Source organism: Dunckerocampus dactyliophorus, chromosome 21 (assembly GCF_027744805.1).
Source record: "Dunckerocampus dactyliophorus isolate RoL2022-P2 chromosome 21, RoL_Ddac_1.1, whole genome shotgun sequence".
Lineage (NCBI taxonomy): Eukaryota > Metazoa > Chordata > Actinopteri > Syngnathiformes > Syngnathidae > Dunckerocampus > Dunckerocampus dactyliophorus.
Genome location: NC_072839.1, coordinates 8,692,277 through 8,715,180, shown reverse-complemented (window position 1 = coordinate 8,715,180; position 22,904 = coordinate 8,692,277). Strand labels below are relative to the sequence as shown.

The 22,904-nt window shown below is 40.7% G+C and overlaps 2 protein-coding genes across 5 annotated transcripts in view; one reads left to right on the top strand and one right to left on the bottom strand.

Annotated features, from left to right (window-relative positions):
• The window catches only part of dlgap1b (discs, large (Drosophila) homolog-associated protein 1b), a 194,670-nt gene that overhangs the window by 11,492 nt on the left and 160,274 nt on the right, over positions 1–22,904 (top strand). For both annotated transcript variants that reach the window (XR_008567441.1, XM_054766333.1), the window contains exon 3: positions 1,311–1,384. The gene's annotated coding sequence lies outside the window, so the exon portion shown is untranslated. The remainder of the gene's footprint in view (positions 1–1,310; positions 1,385–22,904) is intronic.
• htr5ab (5-hydroxytryptamine (serotonin) receptor 5A, genome duplicate b) lies at positions 574–21,444 on the bottom strand. Of its 3 annotated transcripts, XM_054766338.1 has the most exons (5): positions 21,229–21,444; positions 18,540–18,609; positions 13,461–14,198; positions 12,653–12,835; positions 574–9,393 (listed from the first exon to the last, which is right to left on the bottom strand). In XM_054766338.1, exons 3-5 carry the CDS (start codon positions 14,196–14,198, stop codon positions 9,061–9,063), a joined length of 1,254 nt encoding a protein of 417 aa, XP_054622313.1. In that variant the 5' UTR covers positions 18,540–18,609; positions 21,229–21,444; the 3' UTR covers positions 574–9,060. The 3 variants fall into 3 exon arrangements, with proteins under 3 accessions (XP_054622313.1, XP_054622312.1, XP_054622314.1); XM_054766337.1 differs by lacking the exon at positions 18,540–18,609; XM_054766339.1 differs by lacking the exons at positions 12,653–12,835; positions 18,540–18,609.

The following is a 22,904-nucleotide window of genomic DNA, read 5'->3' as shown; positions in this document are numbered from 1 at the left end:
GTGAAATGATCCTGGACTTCTTGATGATACTTGAGCTCTCCTCCTTTGGCATCCAGACACCTCTGTGTGTCTCCACTCCTGTGCCACCTTCACCCTTCTCCAGATGACTTTGAGGATCGTCCATAGTCGCTACGAGAGTCTGGGGCATCATTTGGTGTCACAATGTTAATAACAATAATTGGTTAATATTGGTTAATATGCAGGTAATATTATGTAAATGGGACGTTGTTGGCGGTTTCTTCAGAAGGCTTTATGGTGGAGTAGTTGCATCCCATTACGTGCATTCTTAGCTGTCTCTTTTGAGCTGTTTTTATATCTTTTGAACACAGAAAAGAGAAAGACACGTGTTCAAGTCTTACATAAGGATTGTGGCTGATCGGAAAAATAAAAAAAAAAATGCAGTTTTCCTTTAAGAGTCGCGCTGGATGTCGAGTTGACAGTATGGGCATTTGGCTCAACGGCTAGCGCACTTGACTCTCGACGTGAAGATGGCTGAGCCAGGCCGATTACACTAATGCAAGAGCTTTGTTTATAGTCATAGCTTATGACTATTTAGAAAGTCATAAACAGGTTTTCTATGCTTTAACTATAAAAATATTGTATTATTATTATTATTCATATATTATTTATTAACAATGAATCCTATATCGTGGAAATATATTTATTGTAGTCGGGTCTGGACCCAATTAACTGCTATAAACGGATAATGGAACCTTTAAGGTCCAACAAAATCCCACCCTGTCAACCTGTGGCCATCATAAAATCTTTATTAACTGCTTAACTCTGTTTTTGAGGACATTTGAGGTGTAAAAAGAAGTCAAGTGCTGTACTATGGTGATTAACTTGAAGGACTGGCTGACGTGTTTTAATGTAGTTGAATGTTGCCCCTTTATGCTCGCACTAGACTGTAAAGCTCTGTGTGTGTGTGTGTGTGTGTGTATGAGTGTATCATAAATGTAATGTTGAGCTTCCATGGCCAGGGGCCTCTCAGTGTAAATGCGTTTAGTTCCGCTGGCAGGGCTGCCGTGGCCAGATAGCACTTGCCACTGGCGCTTTCTTCAATCACGTCCAGTGCTGTGAATGTCTTTGCATCAGAATGAACACTTATTGCTTTGGTTAAACACTCCTCACTCTGAACATCTTCATCTCGCTATTATTGGACATACTGTAGTAGGACTACCACACTACTTTACTTCACATGTTTATTATCAGCTTTTTCCCTCTGAATCCAAAGCAAACATGCACACAGTGAAACAAATAGCACTGATGGACCGTTCCTCATGTCTTTTTTTCTCCCATCTTTTGGCAAGATTTGGCACCAATAAGACACAGAAATGATGATGCAAAGTATTCTCATCTGGGCCGCCACACACAACAGACAAAGGTAAGTTCTACTCTCTTTTGTTTTTCCAACTTGAATATACACAAAGATGATATACTGTCATTTGTAAATAACAACATATTTTTTGCTTTACCTGACAGTTTTTGTGAGGGAAAATACATGCATAAAAATGATTGCAAAACACAAAACACATGTTTTCGTGGCATTTTAAGTGCATCACAATAGCTCTGCTATGCAGCAAGAGGCTTTAAGCGCTTTCATTTTCCTATACACAAAAGTTTATTCTTGTCAGATAGTCCCATGGAAAATTTGCACTGTTGCAACGGTGATGAAGTCACAGCATCACTTCTAGTTTGGTGCACTTTATTCTAAGAATAGTGATCTGTACCAAAACATCTGTACCATAACAGCACCAGTGTCAACTTAATGATGGTAATCAGACCAAAAAAACTAAGTAGATGTTGGTGCCTTATTTTACTGCTAAATTAATATTTACTAATCATTTAAAGTAAATTTAGTAAGCTAAATTTAGTGGTGCTGAAATGAGGCAAAAATGAGGTATACAGGGGTGTGAAAAAGTGTTTGCCCCCTTCCTGATTTCTTATTTTTTTGCATGTTTGTCACACTTAAATATTTCAGATCATCAAACAAATTGAATGAAACTTTTTATTATTAAACGGAAAATAATCCAAACCTACATGGCCCTTTGTGAAAAAGTGATTGCCCCCTTGTTAAAACATAACTTAAACATAACTTAACTAATTGAATTAAGAAAGAAAAAAGTTATAAAGCCATTTCTAAAGCTTTGGGACTCTAGCAAACCACAGTGAGAGCCATTACCCACAAATGGCGAAAACATGCAACAGTGGTGAACCTTCCCAGGAGTGGCCGGCCAAACAAAATGACCCCAAAAGCGCAGCGACGACTCATCCAAGAAGTCACAAAAAGACCCCACAAATACATCCAAACAACTGCAGGCGCTCACTTGCCTCAGTTAAGGTCAGTGTTCATGATTCCACCATAACAATGACACTGAGCAAAAACGAGTTCCAAGACGAAAACCACTGCTGAACAAAGACAACAATAAGGCTTGTCTCAATTTTGCTACAAAACATCTTGATGATCCCCAAGGCCTTTGTGAAAATACTCTGTGGTCTACTCTGTGGAGACAAAAGTTGAACTTTTTGGAAGGTGTGTCTCCCATTTCATCTGGCATAAAAGTAATGCTGCATTTCAAAAAAAGAACATCATACCAACAGTAAAATATGGTGGCGGTAGTGTGATGGTCTGGGGCTGTTTTGCTGCTTCAGGACCTGGAAGACTTGCTGTGATGAATGGAACCATGAATTCTGCTGTCTACCAAAAAATCCAGAAGGAGAATGTCCGGCCATCTGTTGGTGACCTCAAGCTGAAACCAACTTGGGTTCTGCAGCAGGACAATGATCCAAAACACACCAGCAAGTCCACCTCTGAATGACTGAAGAAAAACTAAATGAAGACTTTGGAGTGGCCTAGTCAAAGTCCTGACCTGAATCCTATTGAGATGCTGTGGCATGACCTTAAAAAGGCGCTTCGTGCTGGAAAACCCTCCAATGTGGCTGAATTACAACAATTCTGCAAAGATGAGTGGGCCAAAATTCCTCCACAGCGCTGTAAGAGACTCATTGCAAGTTATCACAAACGCTTGATTGCAGTTGTTGCTGCTAAGGGTGGCCCAACCACTTATTAGGTTTAGGGGGAATCACTTTTTCACACAGGGCCATGTAGGTTTGGATTTTTTTTATCCCTTAACAATAAAGTTTAATTAAAAATTGCATTTTGTGTTCAGTTGTGTTGTCACTGACTAATATTTAAATGTGTTTGATGATCTGAAACATTTAAGTGTGACAAACATGCAAAAAAATAAGAAATCAGGAAGGGGCCAAACACTTTTTCACACCCCTGTATTACTGCCGATGTTTTGATTGATGACAGTTTTTCATCATCGGCGGTGAGCATCTCGTTAAAATGCTCAGGGCTTGTGTGGTTGTACTTCACCTCAGAAGATGCCAACTCAGTCACCTGCAACAAGTGCTTGAAGGTGATATTGCAGTAAGTAACAACTTGTCAGTAACTTATTTTTCTCAAGTGCTGTGGGGGGAGTTTGGTGGGGTCTGGTGCTTTGGTGGTGGTCTCCATTAATGACACCAATGTAGAATACTACTTTGACAAGTTAGTGGTCTTAATGGCTTATACTGTATTTGTATTTTAGTTCATTTAGACATTTTTATGCCATTTGGGAAAAAATCTGTACAATTAGCTTCAATATGCATATTTTTTTCACTAATGATAGGATGTAGTCAATCACAAAACAGCAATGATTTATTAATTAACTAATGTTTGAAAAAAATAGAGTGATGAAGCAATATTTGAACTGCGATGTAGCGAGGGACTGCTGTAATTATATCAAGACAAAGATTTGTATGATAATAATGTATAATAATGTAGTTATTAGTATCATTATTTCTTCACATTGTCCCTTTTTTTATCTTTCCAGTTTTTGTTGTTTTTTTGGGTTTAATGTTACTTCTACATTTTGCCCCGAGCCAACAAAAAAAAAATGGCCCCCTGGGTGCAATTTGGACACACCTGGCATTCAATATGGCATGTATCGTGTGGTGTTATTAATACACTGTGTGAGCCCAACTGTATTCTTAATGTATTTTTATCACAAATGCCCTTGTTAGCACAGCTTGCTAACAAGGGCCGCTCGTCTATGATGTCATCAGCAAACTGTCAAAAGTTATAGTTTTACAATTATAATTTTACATGCATAAAACTATTCTAAACGCATATACATGACGAATGATCAGAATAAATGATCATTTAAGGCTACTTTTACCATCATTGACGAAATGACTGTTCCCAAAAACACGATTTGGCAGCGAGATACCACACGGACACCATTTTCCTGTTTGGTTATAACTTCTTTCTTGAATTCAATAATGTTTCCCATAACTTTTTTGGCTCCATTTGTGGTTACAGTATTGATGTGAGAAACACTTTGGAATTCAAGAAATAACTCATGGCAAAACAGGAAGGTGGTGTCTGTGTGGTTTCTTGCTTCCACATTGTGTCTTCAATGAAGGTAAAAGTAAATGTTCATTTATCCCTTTCATTCATCATTTATGTGTTTTTATATGCATTTTGAATAGTTTTGTGCAATGAAACTATAATTGTAAAACTATGAAAACGTGTTTTGTGTTCATATTTTTGGCTTTCTGGAACAGATTAATTGGATTTATGGGATTTATGGGAAAAATAGATTTGGTTAACATCCGTTTTGATTCGAACCTGACCTTCTGGACCTAATTAATGACACTAACCAAGATTCAACTGTATTATTGAAGTATTTAAATTACTATTCTGTTCAAGTTGCATGTCCCAAAATTCCGTAAAAACAAAAGGCATTGTTTTTATATTAAATCTGTACGTTTCCCTTTTTTTTTTTTGTTTACCACTGTTATCAAATAATACGTAAACTATACCCAAGCCTTCTTAATGAACGTAAACAAGATAAAGCCACACAATTGGAAAAAAAAACAAATTTTATGAATAAAGAGTTATTGGAGTCTTTTAACTTCCAACACAACTCATGTAGTATCCTAGCAGCTAATTTTCATTCAGTGATGTTTTTACTTTACAATTCATTGCCGCTTCCCTCAAGCAGTTTGCCATTGCAAATATGGAGAATAATAAATGCAGCTTTATATTTCACCGTGATGTATGCAGGAATATTGTACATCAACAGTGTGTGAGGTGTGGTGTGCCTATTTGTCCTCAGGTGAACCTTTGTGCCGTGAAAAAAACAAATCTTAAACATTTTCATCTGCAACCAACTAAGAAATTGTTTTTGTTCACTTGGAAACTCCAGAGATACGCCACAAAAATAAATAGACAAAGTTGCAAATGGTTAATTAGCTCTGTTTGAAATTAGGGAGGAATGTGAGTGTCTTGGGAAAACAGACATGGAACAAAGTGAAGGAAAGAAACAACAATATGTGACATCATTCTTCTTTCACATCATTCTGCGGCAAGCTTACCTTTTTTTAGCTACAGTACATGGGGATGGTCAAGATATTACACACCAGGCATGACTCAATACATAGAGCATGTTCTGTGTTTGCTATGGCAGACTTTGGGAGCTGCTACCAATGACTACTTTGGGACAAGTCAGGAATCAGAACCTTCTCTTTCTGAGCCTAAATGCGCAGGATGAAGTACAGGTTTTAGAAGCTGAGCGAGCAAGAAGAGAGGGTGAAACACTGGAGCGGACTGGGGCCCAGAGAGTCAGGACTGGCATGACTTGGTGGCGTAAATGTGGAGCTTGCCAAGGCATGTCGACAGATATTGTGTGTTTCCACTGCACTGAGTGGCACACACTGTCACCATTGATGGAAAGGCTTTGTTTATCTGCTCCAAGACACTCCATCACAACGAATGAAGAATTGTTAGCCCTCCAGTGGTGGAAACCTTTTTTGCACACCCAAAATTAACTGGAAAAGATGTCCCAGGCCAGCTGAATCAGATGGACTATCACTACACGATCCGTACCGGAAACACGATCTGCTCGGCCTATTTTTCGGCAGTGTTAGGCAACCAGATTTGTACTACGCATGTGTAAACTACGTTATCCGTCCATCTATTTTACGGCATTCAAGCATCAGGCACCCCGATTTGTACACCACTCCCCCACCCCGTTATATTCAATGTGCAAGGCGGAGAAATGATAAGCCTCCTTTCCTACTTGTATAAATTATTTAATTCTGTTTTTCAGTACTGAAAACCTACAGACAAAAAACATAAAAATATTTGCTGGCAAGATATTTTCGGATGGATGGATGGTATTTCTCTGTTTAGAAAAAAACTGTAGCTGTTGGTACACGGACAAATCCATCTTTGTCCTCTGCTTACTGTCGCGTAAATTCAGATATCACAGCATTTTATGTTTTGTTTTATATGGTTTATTGTATCTGTGTTTTTATTCATGTACACTGTTCCCTCACTCCATTGCGGTTCACCTTTCGCGGATTCGGATTTTTTTAAGTGCAATTTTGACTCTTTTTTGACCGCGTGTGAACGCGCAGTGTTCTGCGTCCTTGTGGTGTATTAGAGTGATCTATCGGTGCTCTGTTGCATGTGTCTGTTATTGTATTTACTACTGCTACCAGGAGACGGTGTTGTAATCTCGTGAGAGTTGAAGACGTGCCCAGAGTGTCAGAGCCACAACAGTCCTGATTGGCTAAGGGAGAACACGCCCATTGTGATCTGCGTTCTGATTGGCTGTAGACCATTGTCAATCAATCTCCTTTGTGCAGGATTGCCTGTTTTCTGTTGTGATAGCAATCATACATGCTGAATGAAGGCAGAAGGGCGCATGAACACTGTAAATGAATCTTTGTTCATGGAGGAGGAATATGTTTTAACAAGGATACAAAAACACTACAGCCTAACGGTGCCAGGGCAAGTCACGATCAATCGTTACGCTTAATCTTGTAAGTTTATCATTCAATTTCAAACGAAATTTTAACTTTCAGAGTGTTTAAACCAAAGAGAAATGTGTTAAAATGTTAATGCCCGTCTGAGAAAAGTGTATAAAGTGTACGGTGAGGGGTTTTACAGCCTTAAAACATATATAATAATTTTACAAGAATATAGTTGGCTACTTCGCGGATTTCACTTATTGCAGGCTATTTTGGGAACCTATCCCCAGCGATAAACGAAGGAACACTGTATTATACGTGACCGGATATGACGTAAACGCCTGTGGTGCATCTGTGCATGGGCTAAGTGCATTGCGTAAGTTTTTACGTAGTCACTCTTGGTGAATATAAGACGATAAAAACATCCGCATGCTGGCGAAGTCTTTTAATATGAGCCACTAAGAAAAAAACAGCCAATTTATTACATATACAAAGTATTGTTATTGACCATTTATGTTCATAAATGAAAAAATTGTCATAAATATCACAGCACGTGGCGCTGTTGTAAAAATTTGCAAGTGGAGGAAGTGACGTAGGTTTTGCACATGTGCAGAACCGATCGTGTTTCCGGTACAGATCGTACATTGTCCATCCAGTAAGCCACCATGATGATTTTGATACATGTGCTTGATGTCACAGCTACTGTATGTCCACAGTTGATCTAGCCGTGTCACTACGCCAGAAAAGTAGTTCCTCAGTGTTTAGCTCGTCCAAAAACAATGTTTTGAAAGCTTGGTTAACATGAGGGTCATGGCATGTAAATGGAGCGTTGTTGGCAAGCACGAAGCGTTTATCAAGAACGTATAGAAAAGGGAAAGACGTGTGTTCTCATCTCAAATAGGTATTGAGGATAAAAAATTCCCCCAAAAGTGCAGTTTTTCATGAAATGCAAATAGCTTTTCATAACATTTTTGATTGGTCACCAGACCTAGCAGCACCTTTTAAAGGTTCAAAATACAATTGAAAAAGAAATAAGAATTCCAGTATACAATGAGATGCCCAGTGACATGGCACAAAACTAGTTGCAATCTTCACCATAACTTCATTAATTATAGCATACAAATAATAGCAAATCCACTTGAAAATATACAATGGAACCTCATACCTGCCCTATTGTGTCACTCACATAATGTATGTAGTCACACCAGCATGAGGGCAGGTTGTTTTTACATTTTCATCCTGCTGAGCTATCAGTCTGCTCTTCCTTTCATGGATAATAACAGAGGCTGTGCCGAAGTACCGTTTGCTCTTCACACTTGTTGAAAGTGCACAGACAAATTTAGTTTAGGAGGGCAGTCTCGGTCGGCTGAGCTTCCAACACAGCAGTGGATTGAATAACTGTACCTTTCTCCTTTACAATAGTTGACTGGAAAAACAGCATACCCCTTACTGTGATGCTTTTGCAGATGTTTGATCAAATTTGTGGCGGTGACATGTTCAATGCTGCTGTCACTCGGCTGTTTTCCTTTTCTCTTTATTGCACGTTAAGTGACTCCACACAGCTGACATGACAACAGCGTGAGGCTCTATGAGGCTCTTCTGTGCTGCAATACAGCCGCTGCGCCTCCCTCTACGGCTTGTCACGCAACGTTAAATTGAGCATTTATGTGATAGTTTGGCCGTTTGGATCGGATCGTAGGGGTTTTATTTTCGGACTGATATCAATCCAGAGTATATGATCAGACCGTCCCTATTAGAAACAGCTCTCAGTGTGATACAAGCACAATAATAAACATGTTATTGAATGAGTACCTCCCTGACAGTTTGAGCATGGTTGGATTTTATTGGATTTCATGAGACTTTGCAGGCTTTATTAATTTTAAGCTGTTGGTTTCCTTCATTTTGTCAGCCGTCTGTCGCACGAGTCAAATTCCATTTCACTCCTGATGTTTTACACCAAATGAGCATTTGCTTGTACACAAATGACTCCCTCAGTAGTTTGCTGCTTCAATCCGTTCCGTCCTTTAAACACCGCCCCCCACCTTCTTATAAAATGTTTGCAACAATTCCCAGCAGCTGCACACATGCTGATGATGAAAGTGTTGAGAAGGGAGTTGGAAAGCATTTCTCCTTAACAAAGACATTCATTGGCCTCTTTGAAGACAGCTGCCTCGGGCCTGCTGTGAGGTCGGACACAAATACGAGGAGAAGGACCAATTTGTAGTCATAAGTTCTTTGCAGACAGGTGAGTGGCACTCAACGCTGCCTGGAGAAGAGGTTCCTCAGAGCGTTGTTGTAGTTCTTGTTGAAGGCGGTATATATGAGGGGGTTGAAGAAGGAGTTGGAGTAGCCCAGCCACAGGAAGATGCTTTTCCAGATGGGCGGGATGTCGCACGAGCAAAGTGGGACGATGAGCTCGGTGATGAAGAACGGGATCCAGCAGAGCACAAAGACGCCGATTAAGATGCCCACCATCAGCGCTGCCTTCTTCTCCTTCTGCTCACGCCATGTGTCGCCATCCGTCTGGAAGGTAACAGTAGCGTGGCGAACAGTGAACACCAACTGAGGACGCTGAGCTTCTTCCTTCACCTGCCACCAGGGCACAACGAAGTCAACAATTAGCACAGCCACTCCACAAAAGATGGATTATGATTAGGGATGTCCGATAATATCAATATAGGCATAATATAGGCATAAAAATGTAATATCAGTAGAAATCGGTATCGGGTTTTCCAATTTAAAAAACTGCAGTATATAGGACTATGGGCTCCCGCATCCAGTGCGGCCACTACATGGAAACACCTCGTTATATCCTGCGCCACTCCTCACAGGCGGAACTGGGCCTCGATGTTGAGGGCCACTAAATGTGGAGATGTGACCCACAAGGAGACAGACGTCAAGGTCACTTTGCTCTCCACTCAACTCCACAAGGAACAACTTAGCAACAGCTAAGTAGCTACAACGACCTCATGACCCGGAAATGGAACAACACTTGGTGAATGTCTAAAACAATATTGTGGGTCATCACAATGTATTAATTCCATGACAGGAGATATGTGATGTTACACATATCGGTATCGGTTTATATCGGAATCGGAAATCGGACAATATCATCAAAAAAGCCAATATCGGACATCCCTAATTATGATGTATAGCTTATATAGGGCCCTATGATTTCCACGTTAACGGAATTGGCCCAAAAAAACTGAATCTACTATTAAACGCTGAATCTTGCAGAACAGCTGTTTTTTTTTTTAGTTTAGCAGAGCATGCTAGTGCGGCTGTGTGTGTGTGTGTGTGTGTGTGTGTGTGTGTGTGTGTGGCTCAGGATGGAGTGTGTTTACACCGTGTTGTATTTTAATGTAACCAAGCATTTACGATTCCCACTGACAATGTACAAGTTTTGAGTGAAATGAGGATGAGAGGCACGTTTACTCTTGCTCCCAGCTCGTCTTAACCGCCAACAGACATTCTCACCACACACAACACCCTTCCGGCCTTCAAAATAAGAGAGCTGTTCACCCCATTCTGCCTAATTGTGTAAACAAAATAAGGGTGTCATAAAAAATATCTTCCATTAATAATGCTGCAATTGCATTGGTAACTACGTCTTCTTTAACCACAAGCACGAGCATTACAGTTTGTTGAGGATTTTGTAGCAATGTGTGTTATAAAAGTTAGCTAAGCTACATCTGTTTCTCAAAAACTGAGAAAATTAGCCAATGATGTATTGCATCTAGAAATGTAAGGACATTTTATTTACTGTCATAAAAATACACACTGTATGCTGATAAAATAAGTCCACAAAAAATTATTTCTAAAAAATTAAAATGGAATAAACAGAATATGGAAAAAAGTAAAACAGATTTCATAGGGCCCTACTTATTGTCTGACACGCAAACACAAACACAGGCAGAAGCACACTGTCAATAACCATTGAGTGACTTCCTTGTCTTTTGTCTGCTGCCAGGCACAGCTCATGATTGACTTTTTTTGCTTTTGTTTGGTCTTTGCTGAGCACCGCAACTCGCATACAAATCTCAGCAAGTCGTTCTGCATGCTCTAGCTAAGCCCCTATCGTCTCTTCAGGGCAGGAACTTTAGTGCCTTCAATAAATGAAGTCACAGCTGATTAACAAAGAACATGTTTGGCCGAATGGACCACTTTTTAAAGAAATCTTATCAACCAAGCAAACTCAGTGGGAACTCATGACTATGTTACAGTTCACTAATTGGTCCAGTGGGTTACATGAGTGTTGTTAGGAATTGAATGTTTTCCACTCTAGCACTGCAACACATTTGCGCTTGTTCATCACAGAGACATGATTACAAGGCCTTTCACTTGGAACAAGCACACCCCGTTCTCTTAAACCTAGTTTACACTTGCGCGCATTTCGTGGCGCAATTTTGCGTGCCAATGAGTAAATTGGTCGTAAATAGGGGGTGAAGTAAACTGCGGTGCAACAAAATTTGTAAATGTTCAAAATTTTTGCCACGCATAATTTCTGTGAGCCAGTCGTGAAATCAAAGCGTGTCTCATTCACATGAATGGGTCAACTTTTCCACCACCTCTTTGAGCAAGTCAGAGGGAATTGTCAAGTAATTTCTGTAGCCTCTTGGATTTTCCTTGTGAATTTCTGTTAATAAGTGATCATATTCTCAAATGCCTTCTAGTCAGCAATTTTCCCACACTGTCCGTGCCTTCTTTTTTGTAGTTTATGCCTCCTATGTGCTCTTTCTGCATTCTTTCTGCAGCTGAGAGATAATCTAGACTTACCTTTCTTTTCTGCAATGAGAACTTCCTCTCTGGAGTTCAATATCTTGTAGGTTGCTTGCAAATGGAGGAATTAATGAACCTAGGGGTGATGCCTGCTGTTGCGTGGCGTCATGCGGGATAAAGCGGGGCCTGATAATGCTATGTCTGCTTCACCGATGCGGAAGTGATAGTGACAATGAATACCCATGATGGAACAATGCCCGTCACACATACTAGTATGTCGTACACTGGACCAGTGGTTCTTAACTGGTTTGGCTGTGGGACCCACCATCATCGCTCAAGCAGTGACTCAAATAGTGACATTTTTTTCAATTCAAGCTTCTCAAATATCTTGACAAAGATCCGTGGCAGTGTAACAAATGACTAGCACAGACTAGGGTGTCAGGTGCTTTCACAGACATTGGGTCATGACTTTATTTTTTTTTTTGACCAGGCATAGACCCACTTTTGCGTCCCAAATCACTGCCCTCGACATAAACAGCACTTAGCTTAGGTGTAAATACTATAAGTCATGCAGGAGCATGGCAATTTGTGCCAATACGCATCATTTTCGGCTCGCGAGGTACGTGCCAAGTGAGTAAATAGTCTGCAAAAAGTACGTAAAGTAGTCTTCAACCTTTTCACAGCAAATAGCAGGACAATGGAGAGGCAAAATGCGTGCAAGTGTAAACACTGCTTTGGTTATCTCGCATACGCACACATAGTTTCATTATGAGTCACCTTCCTGTTTCTGGCCTGAGACACTCAGGGACCTAGCCAAGACTGGTTGAAACCAGATTAGACCAATACACCAGCAGACAGTTAATAGGAAGTTTGCTATCACTGGAACCGCCTCAGTGTATGAGGAAGAGGACCTTAGTTCCTCTTCAGAGATCGCTTGGACCCCTCTAGACTTTGGCTGGGTGGCTGACCGCTCTCTCCAGCACTGGCATTGCAATTGCTTGTATTCACAATAGAATAAATTGTTAAAAGTACTTTCTGACCTGGATAGTTATTTCACAGTTGACAGAATGATAGAACCGGGTGGTTCCTGCCCTGGTAAAAGGGCTGGAGCAAACAATGTCGACTGTACCTTTGCTAACTTGGAAGCTGTGCTGCATGAGGAACTCTGTTGGCCTGCCTTGTGGAATTGTTGCTGCCAGTGGATCAAGCCTAGCGCAGTGTGGCAGGTGTCTCTGTGCACGTGTGAGCGGTTCATGTGAACAAATGAGTGTGAAGGCTTTATGATGTTTCTGCAGCTCCTGAGAGGTGTTTGCTGTAATAAGACCAGAGGTGAAAAGTCCAGTAAAGACTAAAGCCGTTAATTGCTGCTTGAGTGATTGTCTATTGTTAGAAGTTAAAAAACGGCAACAGTCAAGTCTAATTCATCCTGACAATTAGTCCTCCTTGGCTGAACACTTCCAATTTGAGGCCAAGTGATGAACACATGCATAACTGATTACTCTCTTTCCTTTAAGGCGCAATAAGAGTGGATGGAGAGGACTCAAAGGCCCTCATTGTGCATTTTCTGGGAATTGAGTCACCTTTTGAAAGATTTTCCTGACTGAATCTTTGCCAGGGCTTGACGACTCATTGCAGCTTTTTAGCAAATGCTGATTGGAGCAAGAGGAGAAGCAGCAAGGTGCACAAAGGCCCTTAAAGAAGCTGCCAAGCTGATATTTATATCCTTCTGCCTACGCTCATTCACAACAGGGAGGTGATGAGCAGGATATTTGTCCCTGTGCTGATTAAGGCTGAAATAGCTTCATCAGTCCAAATATGAATAATTGCATAGCAACAGAGATTTGTAGGTCAAGAGCATCAGCTATAAATCATCTAGTGCAGGATTTGCAGACGAAGCTGCTGAGGAAATGGATACAGTATGAAATATTGATCATCACCTCTGCCATGGGTGTGATGGTGTTGGTCTTGCGGGAGCCAATCCGGAACTTGGCCGCCTTGTATATCTTCCAGTAGACAAAGAGCACCACACAGAGAGGCAGATAAAAGGCTCCGAAGGTGGAGAAGATGGTGTAGGACGGCTCCTGGCTCACCTGGCACTTCATGCCCTCGGAATATGTCTCGCCCCAGCCAAAGAGCGGTGACAGCGAAATGATGGAGGACAGCAGCCACGTGAGGGCGATCATCACGTTGGAGATCTTCTTGCGTGTCTTGAGCGTGTACTCCAGGTGTCTGGTGATGGACCAGTAGCGGTCCAGCGCAATGGCCGTCACGTTCCAGATGCTGGCTGTGCAACACAGCACGTCAAAAGAGATCCACACCTGGCACAGCACACGGCCCAGCTTCCACAGACGCCCGTTGAGCTCGTGAACCAGGCTCAGCGGCATCACCAGCGCTGCCACCATCACGTCCGAGATGGCCATGGAGGCCACCAGGTTGTGGGGCACGCGGTGGAACGTCCGCACACGCAGGATGGTCACCAGCACCAGCAGGTTCCACACGAAGGTGGCCACCACCAGCATGGCCAGGAGGGTGAGCGTCAGTACACTGAACAGGGACAACGGCTGGTAGATGGCCCCCTCCAAAGCACCGCTGGAGTTGCCGCTGCTGTTGGGAAACGTCATGGCGGCCGGCAGCCAAGATGATTCTGAGGCGGCGATAGTCGAGTCATTCTGCATCTGGGGTGGGGGTGGGGGGTAGGGGGTCAGAGAAGCAGAGCAGCAATCTCACTTGTCACATTTTTGATTGGTGCTGCGCCAGCGTTTCAGCTGCATGTCGTGAAAAAGTTAAATACGCTTTTCCCCTCGCCGGCGGGTAAATTTAGATGATGTACGCCAGCGTGTCGCGCTCTCCGGAGGACGTTTAGCGATTTGCACACGACAGTGAAAGGCACTTGACTTCTTCGTTTGGGTTGTCAAGTCGAGCTGTCTGCAACTTTCAAGTGCAATTTCAGCCGCCGTTAAAAGGCCTCTCCTGCAGCAATCTGGGACTTCTCGGCACACAGAAACATTCACACTTAGTTTTGCCTTCCCACCCTCTCAGTGGCATCAAAGTCGTCAAAGGATTCTATTATAACATGAAAGAAAAGACTAAGAATACATTTTACCAGTTTATCACTTCACACCATTGTACTAGGATGTTATTTTAGAGCTATTATATACCATGATTCTTTTCTCCTTTCAATCACATGACATTGTCTTCAAATTTGAAACACTTGTGTTGAAACAGCACGTCATGTATTCCAAAATTGAAGAAAAGGAGACTTTAAAGGAGGACTTTTCTGCTAATTCCAATCCATCATTTGAATTGAGGCTTTTAAATCACACCATGAAGTGTTGCCTGTCATAAAGCTAATGCAGTTTTTGTGGAGGGGTTTTAATACATCATGCAAAGTGTTGAGACACACCTCATTAAACATTCATTTTCATCACGGGTCATCATTTCACACCTATAAATTCTCCTGAAATGACCCCCCTCTCCTCTAATATATTCCTGCCACCCGCCTCCATCCATTCTTCCTCAGAAAATCTTCTTGTGACCTTGTCCTCTTCGGTTTTTGGCTGTAGTATTGATGCTCTCGTTCATTTTACATGTCTCTACTAGTTAGTTAGTAATAGGATTATGCGCAAATGGAGTAAGTGATGTTTGCAATGTGTGGAGCCTAGGTTCCCAAAGTCGGGTACGTGTGGGGTATGTCAAGACAAATGAATAACAATTAGCGCCTAACGGTCACAATTAGGAGTACGCCTGAATGCCTCATGGCGCAAGGAGAACAGAGAAAGCAGAAAGGAGACAGGGCGTGAAGTTGTTCATTGCTCTGTGTGCATCATATGGAAGAATAAGTAAGTTTGATGATTATTTTGTGCATTAAGAGTGTTTCATCTTGAAGATTTCATTTATATTGGTGTATCAATCCCCGTACGGCGCAGCGCTGAAAATCTGTCACTGTGAGTGAGGATTCCCTCGAAAATTAGGCTTTATCTTTGGTTGTATATATTTTTGTACTTCGGATAATGCTTTATCGGGATTGTGAAACTTTCCTTTTCAATTTGGTATTAGATTAATATGCAGGCTTAAAGGATCACTCCAGTTGCAGAAAAGGGGTGTTTCCCAAGTGACTTCAGCGCTGTTGAGCTTCACACGTGAACAGACATGGCGGTATCCGAGACAGAGGATGTTTACAGTGATTATAGTGAAGATTTGAGCGATGTGTCAATAGTTTTCGAGGAAGAAGAAACATCTGGAGATGAAATAGAGAACTTGCAAACAGGGAATTAAGCCATATTTATTCGAACCACCAACGATGAAACTCAGCGGTGATGCGGCGGTGTCCGTTGACAAAGACATGGAGATGAAGATTGGTCAGCTTGAAAACACAGAATAGTAATTGTAAACTACCTTGGAGTTCCTTATCCTTCAATTATTTTTTAAATCGGCTTCTTAATGAGCATAAAGGGGTCTTTAGGGTCTTTTTTATTGTGTATTTCATCGCTATTGCCGCCCTACCCTCACCGTCAACACATCGCGGTGAAAATAGGTTTTATAACATGTATGATGCTTGGAATGATTGTCGCTATGGTGGCATAGTGTTTACAATAAAATATCCAAATAAGACATCACTTACTGTGTTCTGTGGCAACTTTGGCGTCGTTCTTCTTCTCTTTTTTCCCGTAGCATAGCATCAGGAATAGCATCCTAGCATCCGAAATGCGCTTATACCGTCCTTTCAAGCCAAATGCGTCTTGTAAAGGTGTTCCTTCATAGCAGTCTTCAGTGACATGAACATTGCTAAGAACAGAACGCGAGGTGAGCATCCATTTGTCTCTCGTTCCCTATAGTTGCGTCGTTCATTGTAGTCTTAAACCTTTGTCTTTTGGAAAATAAAGCAAACTTACAGTGTCACTCGGACACTGTGAACAGGGAGCGGCAACACAACGATTTGGGATGACTACTATTTTGATGAAAAATATACCGAACAAAGTCGATGACCTACCTCGGCAAACGTTTGTTTACTTTTCTTTCGTTGAGAGGGTCGACTGCGCTGACGTCACAAACTCAAACACGTCGGAAATAATAACTGAAGGATAAGGAACCCCAAGGTAATTTACACTTACCAGTTACACCTCCGCATCAGACACGCTAGGTTAATCGTCGGTGGTTCAAATAAGTACGGCTTAATTCCCTGTTCTGCAAGTTCTCTCTTTCGTCTCCAGATATTTCTTCCTCCTCGAAAACTACTGACACATTGCTATAATCACTATAAACATCCTGTCTCGTATACCGCCATATTTGTTTACTTGTCAAATTCGACTGCGCTGACGTTACACCGGAAACGCCCTTTTTCTGTGACTTCAGTTTGTCATGACTTCCGCTATGAACAATAAATGCAATTCTTGCGAATTCACCGTTCGCTTTCATAAAACGAACAACATAGAACATAATTACTAACAATATAGAACATACACTACCGGTCAAAAGTTTTAGAACACCCCAATTTTTCCAGTTATTTATTGAAATTCAAGTCATTCAAGTCCATGAATATCCTGAAAAGCTACAAAGGTAAGTGGTGAAGTGCCAGAGGTTAAACGAAAGGTAAGGTTACTTACCAAAACTGAAAAATAATGTGTTTTTCAGAATTATACAAAAAGTTTCAGGGACCACAAAATGGGTCAACAATTTAAATCCGTTCTGCAGAAATGGAGGTCGATAAAGCATTGGCAGTCGGCGCAACTAATTCCTACAGGTGTTCAAAGTTCTGGGGTACTTACTACCTCCTCTGTCTGCATAAAAACAGCGTTCGAAACACACTGTGGTACTGTAGACTTGTGAACATCAATTGAACAGCATTGTACTGGAGAAAGTCATTTGTTGCTACAAAAATGCCAAGAAAAAAGGGAATTAACAACGAAACAGAGACAGACCATGTAAAATGTAGGTTTTTCCTCCAGAGAAACTGGAGAGTTCTAAAACTTTTGACTGGTAATGTATTTAAGCAAAGTTGATAAAGAATGTCACTGGCCCTTTAAACCATAGCAAAAAAAGTGGAGCTCAAATGCAAGCCATTTATACTGAAGGATGCCACGATCAGACTGGAATAAAAGATATGTACGATGATTACTTATCTATTTATCACCGCTCATGTAGACTTTAGCAAAATGTGACCACGCAAAATACACATTTTTGACCCAGAAGTACAATCAAATTGAATAACAAATGAATTAAGTTCAATATTTCGAGTTAATGAAGATAAAAAGGTGTGTGTTTTTAAGTGTGCAGGAGTAGGGCTTACATGGCTTCAGGTCAAATGTCTGAAGGGGTACTCGACTGTACAAAGTTTGGGAACCACTGGTGTAGAGGACACAGATATGACAGCTGTTGTCTACTGTTTGTGTGAATGGAAGCTCTGAATCGATATTGTGCTCTTGTTACCAAACAATTCTTGGCCGCATTGGTGAATATGTTTACTATCGCAGGTGAATATTTCTTGGCAGGTTGAGGAAAAGCAAGACAAACAAAGCTTTGTGTATCTTTTACAGCGGCCAGACACTGCCGCTGTATTGATCAGTGACTGGGCATCATCCATAATGGCCGCTGCGTAATAACAATGGCGGCTTTGTACCTGTCATGCTGACATATGACACTGTCTCTTTGCATCAGCAACAGACGCTACTCATAGCTCGCCTAATAGCCGTGAAATTGGAAAGCTGGTTTGCGGGGAAGTGGGCCATCGTGCTGGTGGTATTTGCAAAAAGCAATCCTAATCTTGTAATCTGTGCCCTCAGCCTCAGCAGCCAGGTGTCTCACATGCAAATGGAGGGAGGGAGGGAGGGAAGGAGACACCTTTACGTGTCATGTCTAGCCACGATTAGAACACGCAGCTAAATGTACAACAAAGTCCTCATTAGGATGTCTTGTACAAGCATGTTGCTTCAGGGAGACTTAAAGGGATAGTTCAGATTTTTTAACATGAAGTTGTATGACATTCCCATCATCAGTGTAGTCCAATAACAGCGACTTACCCCCCACTTGGTCTCCTAAGTCCAGTTCTGGTCAGATTTCCGTGATGAAGAACGTAGTTCCACTTAGTTGCTGAGGACAATTAAGTAAGGACTTTGGTTTCTCAGAACAATATGTGTTCAAAGGAGTAATTCATTTGCGTCACAAAAATGCCTTCTCAAAAAAAAAAAACAGACCTCACAAAACGCTTGGCGTTACATATTTTATCCCGCCATATTCCTGCGCACTGTCGCCTGTGCGTTCATGTGTATGGGACAAAGACGCTCGCATCTTCTTCGAATTTTTGTGATGCAAATGTTTTACTCTTTTGAACGCATCTTGTTTTTAGAAGCCAAACTCTTTACTTAGTTGTCCCCAGCAACTAAGCGGAACTACGTTCTTCATCACATAAATCTGACTAGAGCTGGATTTAGTAGACCAAGTGGGGGGTAAGTCGCTGTTCATGCACTACATTGCTGATGGGGATGTCATACAACGTCTTCCGAAAAAATCCGAAATATCCTTCTAAGGTGAAATGAATGAAACACTTCAGCAGATGCTGCACAAACCAGGACTTTCATACATCATCGTACATTTAAGGTAGGTTTGGTAGTTTTTTACAGCTGTGAAAGTAATATACAATAATTCCTCGTGGTTAATTGGTTCCAGACCCGACCGTATTAAGTGATTTTCAGAGAAGTAGGATTCCTTATTTATAAATGGAATATTTTAATAGTTAGAGCATAGAAAACCTGTTTATGACCCTCTATATATGTTTTTTTTAACATTGTTAGAGCCCTCTAGACCTGAAATAACACCCCTATAGTCACCTTTACACCTCATCCATCCATTTTCTATGCAGCTTATCCTCATTAGGGACGCTGGGGTATGCTGGAGCCTATCCCAGCTGACTTCAGGCAAGAAGCAGGTTACACCCTGGACTGACCTTGACACGCATATTACCCAATATACTAGACATAATCAGAGAAAGTAAGCCATTTACGACATAAGTTAGACTCGTGTGTGTGTCGCAATAAATGTGTTCCAAGCGTGTGGAGGACAGGAAGTGATTCACAGTTGATTTTTAGCTTTGAGTGGATTACGGCCTGTGTTATTTTTATAATTATTATTATGATTACGGTTGATGATTATTATTTTGCGCCTGTTGTGAGATAATTCCAACCTGCAATAAAAGCCTGTTGTTCCGGTGATCAGGTCTGATGCTGGTGTGCTTCAACAAACATTACAGTAAAATTACTGACACCTAATGAGAAGTGTAGAATACTACATAGTATAATGTTTTTGAATGCATTTTCTTAATGCCTTATATTTGTTTTTCTGTGAATTTAGTTATTTTTATGCTTGAAAATGCTGGAATTTGGCAAAAAAAATACATACAATTTGCTTCAATATGCTAATTTATTTTTTTAGACTAAAATAGGCCTATTTAACCATCAAACAGTATGATTTATTAATTAATATATTTTTGAAAAACCGTGATGGAGTGAAGCGAATCGTGATGTGGCGAGAGACGACTGTACAGTGGAACCTTGGTTAGCATCATTAATCTGTTCAAGAAAGTCTGACTCTTAACTGAGACATACGCCAACCAAATCCATTTTTCCCATAAGATATCATGTAAATCTAATTAATCTGTTCCAGGAAGCCAAAAACACGAAACACAGTTTTAGAGTTTTACATTTATAGTTTTACATGTAAAAAACAACGTTGAAATGCATGTAAATACATCAAAATGATGACTGAAAGGGAGAAATGAACATTAGTGATGTACGGATCGATACTGAAATATCGATACTTCTGATACCAGCTCTTCATGCTCTAAAATTGATTGTCAAATCAAAGTATCAATACTTTCAATACTTCAGTCATTTGATGTAATTTGCCTGAAATGTTTGTCTGCTGAAAAGTTTTCATTTTTATAGTTTTTCTTAACAATTAATCATTTGTTTTAATAGTTTTATTTTATTTATTTATTTTATTGTTTAAAATTAGGGATGTCCTATATTGGCTTTTTGGCTGATAACCGATCTCTCCTACGAGGTTATGCTTTTTTCCTTCAGCAGTTTACATCATATGCAAATTAGATGGTGAAATCGTCTAGCGACTACTAGGACAGCCAATAGTGACTTTGCTTACTGAAAAGTTGGCAACAGTGTCTCCATCCTGTATCTGACGACATTTAGTTTAGTAGAGTTGATCAAGCATGCTGCACACCCGCAAGCTATTGATATTAGAAATAAGCTTAATAATTGATTAATCCAATAACGATGAGACTTATGAATTGAATAAAGGAGAAATGAAGTGCACTACCAAGCTGCAACCAGCAGAGGTGCTAGTGATTACTCATGCCTAAAGAAGACTTTCCTTTTGTTCCCAAACCAAGAAATCAAGGCACCTTTTTGGATTATTTTCTGACATCTAGTATTGGTATTTACTCTAATACTAGCTACCTGGTAGACAAGACAATCTGCCTTGACACAGATAACATTTGATCTCAGTAGCTCTTTATGAGCAGGTAATTGTGTTGGCATTGTCAAGAACTTGCCATGCAACAACTTTGTAAATAACGGGAGTCCTTTGTGCACACGCACTGACGTCCGGGAGGATTCCTCGGGAGAAAACACTTGTTACCCAACATTTAACTAGATATGACAAAAGAGACTTGTAACAGAACATGCATATGGAACTCACCCTGTTAGCGGTGCAGCATCAAGTAGTCGTGCGGCAGAAGGAGCTCTGTGCGCGGTGTGTGTGCATCCATCGCCTCGGGGGGACTGATAGCTCCGTGTTGACGCCAGCGAGCACACACACTCTCACACACACACTAACACACACACATGCGGTGAGGATGAGGAGTGCAGCACGGCGGTCGGGAGGGAGGAAGACTCTGATGGGGGCAAGTGAGTCCATTTCACATGATAAACACTGCGTTTTCTTTGCTCAAGTGCGGTGGGAGGGGGCGGCTTCAAGACGGGGGGGGGGGTGGGATTGGATGCAACAGTGGATGCAGATGACGTCTTTATCTTGTTTCTCGGCACATTTCCTCCTCCCAGTCGTGCTTGCTCCAACATCCACGTCTTTTTGTTGTCTGAGCTGACTGCCACTCTGGTCTTTCATCGAGCTTACGCTTTCTTTACCTTTTACATTTCGACCACGGAGTATTTGGCTCACATAGAAAAAAAAAAACCCTGACATTTCGAGAATAAAAGTCTGCAATTTAGGAGAATAAAGTCATAAATGCACACCAAAAAAATGTGTCAATTTACTGGAACAAAGTCGGAAATTTACGAGAAAAAAGTCGTACATTTACGAGAAAAAGGTTGTAAATTAAGAGAATAAAGTTAAAAATTTACAAGAAAAAAAGTCATAATATTACACGAATAAAGTCATAAACTTATGAGAAAGTAAGTCATACATTTACGGGAATAAAGTTGTAAATTTACAAGAAAAAAGTAATAATATTACGAGAATAAAGTCGTAGATTTACGAGAAAATAAGTCATAAATGTACGAGAATAATGTCGTAAATTTACAAGAAAAAAGTCATAATATTACGAGAATAAAGTTGTAGATTTACGAGAAAATAAGTCATAAATTTACAAGAATAAAGTAGTAATATTACGAGAATAAAGTCATAAATTTACAGGAATAAAGTTGTAAATTTACAACAATAAAAGGCGTAATATTACGAGAGTAAAGTCATAAATTTAGGAGATTTAAAGTCTGAATATTACGTGTCATGGTGTCATACGTGTCAGAGGGAAAACCGAGCACAGCTCTTCAGGAAGGAAGGAAACTTTCCTCTCGATTCAAACAAGGTTTTATTTACAACGTGACAGCAAAACAGAGCAGTTGAGCACAAACTTATTAGCATGTCTCGCCCTTCCTGCTTCCGTCTTCCGTACCCCGCCCCCTCCACATGGCCAAGGCCATAGCTGTCATAGCTGTCTCAGGCAGTGCCTGTCACATTAAAGTTAAGAGTTTTTCATTATTCTCGTAAATTTGCGACTTTATTCTCGTAATATTACGAGGTTTTTTCTCATAAATGTATGACTTTTCTCGTAATTTTACGACTTCTCGAAATCTCCGACTGGCATTGTCTGAGACAGCTATGAAAAGGGGGGATTTATGTGACCTTTGGGATTAGGCAAAGGTAATTTACGTTACGACTTTTTTTACGACTTTATTCTCATAAATTTAGGACTTCATTTCTCGTAAATTTACGCCTTTGGTCTCGTAAATGTATGACTTTTTTCCTTGCAAATGAAATACTTTATTCTCGTGAATTTTTGCCTTTTTTCCTCATGAATTCATTGACTTTATTCTCGGAAATTTATGACTTTTTTCTCGTAAATTTACGACTGTATT